The 5,810-nt window shown below is 34.6% G+C and overlaps 2 protein-coding genes across 2 annotated transcripts; both read right to left on the bottom strand.

The window, feature by feature from the left end:
• Nucleotides 1-377: 377 nt before the first annotated feature.
• LOC145116440 (uncharacterized) lies at nucleotides 378-953 on the bottom strand. Its single transcript, XM_079052786.1, has 2 exons — nucleotides 683-953; nucleotides 378-613 (listed from the first exon to the last, which is right to left on the bottom strand). The coding sequence occupies exons 1-2, from the start codon at nucleotides 951-953 to the stop codon at nucleotides 378-380; spliced, it is 507 nt and encodes a 168-aa protein (XP_078908912.1).
• A 61-nt stretch (nucleotides 954-1,014) lies between these two features.
• LOC145116428 (uncharacterized) lies at nucleotides 1,015-1,572 on the bottom strand. The gene has a single exon (XM_079052775.1). The coding sequence runs from the start codon at nucleotides 1,570-1,572 to the stop codon at nucleotides 1,015-1,017; it is 558 nt and encodes a 185-aa protein (XP_078908901.1).
• Between the last annotated feature and the right edge of the window lie 4,238 nt (nucleotides 1,573-5,810).

Here is a 5,810-nt window from a genome sequence, read left to right as displayed (position 1 = left end):
AGTGTCGTACCGGTTCTGTCGCGAAACTTCGACAGGTCATAACTTCTTCGTTATAACTCAGATTTCGGCATTCTTTATATATTCGGAATCCTTGTCACGACTACTACAACTTAGTTTAGATTACTCCTTTTGAATAATCTTCCATCAGAAAGTCATTTTCGACGCTTATCGTCTCTAAATTGACTAGCCCGGATCTGCGGGCGTTACAAAAATCATCATCCATTTTATTACGTAGTCTATTCTTTACAATTTTCATAGCAGAAAATGCACGCTCAGTAGTTGTAGTAGACACTGGAAGGGTCAACACAAGCCGAATCAATCTGTCAACAAGATAGTAGTGACTTGTTTTTCCTGTCTCTGCCAAACCTTGACAAACTTCAGCAATAGATGACAGCTTTCCTAAAAACGGATGACACTTTTACATAAGCTTCAAAGTGATTCAACTGAAATTTTAAAACATCTATTTCTTGGTCAATGAAATCAAGATAATAATATTTTTTTGCAAGTTTGCAAATAGAATCAGAAATGAAGTTTTTATATCCCTCTTTTGGATCCAAAGCAGCACTAAGTTCTAGAAGCTTTACAACTCTTTCATTGAACCTCGAGTCAATTTCTTGTTACTGAAAATCAATTGGTTCATTAAATATATCAAAATGATAGTAATGCTTGGTAGTAATAAGACCTCCCTTCCTGTTGCTTCTTCCTTCAAAATAAGGATCTTTGAATTTATGAATAACAATATCATGTTTCTTACAAAATTCCATGACATCATCGAGAAAAGACCCGCATTCATCATCTCTAAGGGTTTCAATAAGTTTCTTTGTATGGGAAACCATTATCATTGCACTAACGATGTCTTGAGACTTTTGTTGTAAAGCTTGACAAAGAACATCAGTAACTCCCAAAATTTGTTTCATCATATGTAAAATGAAAACAAACTCAGAAGATCTCATTCGTTTCAATGCAAACTAGCAGCACCTCTTCTTTTGTAGTTGGAGCCCACTTTTTTATGTTCTACAAAATTGTACAAGTTGGATTGTACATCCGAAGAAGACTGCTAATAGAAGTAAAATGTGAGCTCCAACGAGTGTCTCCAACACGATTTAAAGTACCAATTTGATTAGCCCCTTTTCCAGTTTCAATTTCATCAGATTCTAGGATTTCTGCAATTTCAGCAGCTTGAGCAGCTTGTAGTTCATCTCGGCGTTTACAAGAAGCACCTACAGAAATTACAATGAAAGATAAATTTCCAAAAAATTCATGTACAGATTCTACTTCTCTAGCTGCTGCAACCAGTGCAAGTTGTAACCGATGAGCCATACAATGTATATAATAAGCACATGGATAATCCTTGAGAAATAATGCTTGTAATCCCTTCCATTCACCACACATGTTGCTAGCTCCATCATACCCCTGCCCACGAAGATTCTCAACAACAAGTTTGTAAGAAGTAAGAGTTGCATATATGGAAGAATACAAAGTGGAAGATGATGTGTCTTTGACATTGACAAGATCAAAAAACCGTTCTTGTATGAAACCTTTATTGTCAACATATCGAAAAACAATGACCATTTGCTCTATCTTACTTTCAACACTAGCCTCATCAACTATTATACAATATTTAGAATCTCAAATATCTTCAACTATGTTTTTTCTCACTTTCTTAGCAAAAACATTTAAAATTTCTTTTTGAACCTCAGGTGAAGTGTATTTTGCGTTGCCAGGGGCATTTTCTAAAACGAAACCTGCAACATCCTCATTGTAAGAAGCCATGTGTTTGATCAACTCAATGAAGTTACCATGGTTTTTTGAATCAATTTTCTCATCATGCCCCCTAAAAGCAGTCCTATGAAAAGAAAGAAAATGAACAAAGTCTATTGATGTTTTCACCCTTAACCTATTCTTTTCAATTTGATCAACAGATTGTTTTGCATCACTTTATCAATGTGTCCTGATTGATTCATCAGAGTATCACAAAACCGTATGGCATTATTATGCTGAGAGTTTGGTTCATCTCCTATGTGTTTCAAAAATGAACAATATTTCCATTTAACTTTGTTCCGGTTTTTAAACCATTGATTGTGAATGCATCATGACCATTATGGGTATTTGATTCTTCAAGAAATAGATAGCAATAAAAACAATATGCTCTATATTTTACTTTAAGAATACTCAAGCCAAGGAAATTCAGAATACCATTTAGACTAAAAGCGTTGTGGACGACTTTTTGACCTAGATTCAGGATATTTAGGTAACACCGGTTGATGTGGACCCGATCTCAAGTATGCCCGTCTGATTTCATCTCGCATGTTGGTTGCATATTTCCATATAGGTAGACATAGGCCAGGATAATGTTCAATAGAACAAAAGCTAGGATTTTCAACTGTCAAAGATGGTGCATGGTTACCATATTCTAGAGGTTGTTGAGGGTTCTCAACAGGTAATGAAGATGACGGGTTCTTGTCCTTTGAAGATACTTGATTATCCATTTATGCTGTGGTTTTCTCTTCGCCTCTTGGTAAAACATTGCGCATAAAAAACGAATCTAACCTTTTTTGCTTTGGTCCCATTGCTCAACAAAATTCACTAAGCACAAAAAATTTCAATTACAAACTTACAATAATACAAATAATTAATTCATAGAAAGAAATAATAACCTAATTTATTATAAACCTATGATAAAAATATAAAATATATGATGAAAATAAAACAATAATGATTAATGAAGTAATTGAGTATTTAGAAATATAGGATGATAGTAAAAAATAATTTAATGAAGTAATTGAGTATTTAGAAATATAGGATAACAGAATAAAAATAATTTATTAACCTGATGGTGATGGTGACGATTGATGATTTGATGAATAGTTGTTAAGAAATTGAATAAGAAACAGCGAGCACTCTTTAAGCGAATAATTGAAAAAGTGGCATCATATATTTTTGAGGTATATATTCGTGATACAAGCGGCAGTAATACATATGGAATTTCACTGTGATTTTGAGGTGGGCCATTTAGATATATAAAGCCCAGTATCTTTTTACATATTATATTATATATATATATATATATATATATATATATATAATATAATATAATATAACCAAATATATGTGGGTGGGCCAAGGCCCACCCTTGTCTCTTTGTGGCTTCGCCGTTGACTCTTAGTGAAAATGTATGCGTATTGAGATGAAGATGGGACATGTAAAACACGAATATGACCTGCTGCAACCTTGTCCCAAACAAAATGAAGATCAATCTCAATATGTTTGGTCAACTGATGTGGAACCGGGTTGGAAGACATATACACAACACTCATGTGATCACAGTAAACAATAGTTGCCCGATGAGGTGAGTAATGTAGTTCTAGAAGTAAATTACGAATCCAACATGTTTCAACAACAACATTGGCAACCCCACGATATTCTGCTTCCTCACTAGACCAAGAGAAAGTGTGTTGACGTTTAGATGACCAGGAAATAAGATTGTGTCCACAATATCCCGAAGTAGACCGCTTGAAAACACGAAAACCAACCAACCCAATCAACATCAGAGTATGCAATGATGTCACGAGAAGAAGAGCTATAAAGTTGTAATCCATGACCAGTAGTAGCACGAATATAGCATAAAATACGCTTATGAGTCGTAAAATATGGTTCCTGAGGGTCATGCATATATAGAGAGACGTGCTGAACAGCATAAGAAATGTCAAGTCTAGTGAATGTGAGATACTGCAATGCACCAGCAAGACTTCGATATAAAGTGGGATCGTCAACAGGAGGACCAGAACTATCAAGCTTGACGAAAAGATCAGCAGGAGTGTGGGATGGTTTGCAGTTAACCATTGAGGCTCATTCTAGAATTTCAATAGCATATTTATGTTGAGATAGAAATAGACAGTTTGGGATCGAATAGATGAAACACCCAAGAAATGAGGAAGATCAACCACGTCTATCATAAAAAAACTCAGAACTAAGTGTGGAGATAATACTTGACAACAGTTGGGAAGAGGATCCAGTAAGAATAATCTCATCCACATATAGCAGAAGCTATGCAATATGACCACCTTGTCGATAGATGAATAAAGAGGAGTCACACCGGCTATGAACAATGTCACACCCTCAAAACCAAATGAACGGCGGAAACGTTCTGGGGTGGAGGACGTCATGTACAATATCACAACAATGCAAGTAGTAAACAAGCAACAACATCATCCATTGCATTAATAATATAATTTCATACAAGTGTGTTCCGTTAAGTTTTAAAGACACCAAAACAATATACATCAAAATATAAGATGAGTCTTGAATGAGCTCCATCTTCTCAAAACCTGGCCCCGGTACCTGTCTACTGGTGACCTGAGAATACAAGTTATTTTGAAAGAGTTTATCAGCTTTAGAGCTGGTGAGTTCATAAGTATATTAGTGTCTGTGTTTGTATGAAAGCATTTGTAAGATGTTTTGTAAGATGTACTGTGTGTTTGTAAAAGTTTTGTATTTGTTTGAACTATCTTAGAAAACCCTATGTTTCCTACTAAAAGTAGCCTTCTACCAAGGCATCTAGTGTCTGCGTGTGTATCCTTTGTAAAAGTGAGTATTTTCCCAAATCCGACTATCATTAACCAAAAATATAGTTTTAGCATTATTGTTAATTGTGTGAAATCACAAAGTAAAATGTAAAGGGAAAATGTTATAGTACTTTAATGTAGTATTATGAAACTACTGTTGTACTAACTACCTTAAGTTAATTGTATATTTTAAGGTAACATGTGATCGGCCTGTATCTTGCTACCGACTCAATAGTAAAGTGACAATGTAAGATGCCACGAAAATGACGTTTGGCACCCGTAGACTTGCAAGTCCCACTGTAGCGAGCAGAAAGGTGTAGGATAGTCAATCCAGTATAGATCTATACACAAACTCATGCGCTCCCCAATTAAGGAGATTCTGATACAAAAACAATCATGGCAGGTAGTGCCATGCCCTGTTTAATGGCTCACATAAATGTATTAATGTAAATGTTATGTGAATTGTGTGCTAGCTGTATTGTATGTTCTTTCTCTGTCTAGCCTGTATGCTTGTTTCTCATCACTCTGTTTCATGTTTGTTTCTCATTATAGTATGTATTGACTCATGTATGAACTGACTCATTGTATGTTTCATCGTTCTAGTAATAGTATCTTCCTAAACTACCCCTATGGTAGCTTACTAGCAATGTATGAACATGTTTGTATACCCTTGCTACCCAAGGGTATGGACTTGAATGTAGGAAAACCTTTTGTATCTATATACATATACATAATATATAACTAGGATTCAAACGACCTTCGGACAACTAACCTTGATACCCTAAGACCACAATCAAACAAGAACAGGAAGCAGGGTAGACTAGCAGTCCTAAGTCCTTCTTAATCCTACTTATATAACTATATTTATATAGATACACATAATATAAGTTAAAAGAGGTTGATAACAAACCTTTTATATCTATATACGTATACATAATATATAACTAGGATTCAAACGACCCTCAGACAACTAACCTTGATACCCCAAGACCACAATCAAACAAGAACAGGAAGCAGGGTAGACTAGCAGTCCTAAGTCCTTCCAATCTTACTTATATAACTATATTTATATAGATACTCATAATATAAGTTAAAAGAGTTTGATAAATGTATTGACAATAAAAGAGTTTGTAAAACAGTTTGATAAATAGTTTGATAACCAGTTTGAAAAGTAAGAAAACCATTTGTTTGGTAGTTATTAATCACATGTGATTGATATAATAACTATAATTGTTTAACTTGTAT

Source organism: Lactuca virosa, chromosome 5 (genome assembly GCF_052849685.1).
Source record: "Lactuca virosa cultivar CGN04683 chromosome 5, Lactuca_virosa_CGN04683_v6, whole genome shotgun sequence".
Taxonomy (NCBI): Eukaryota; Viridiplantae; Streptophyta; class Magnoliopsida; order Asterales; family Asteraceae; genus Lactuca; species Lactuca virosa.
Note: the sequence above shows the minus strand (reverse complement) of the source record. Positions and strands in the feature narration are given on the sequence as shown.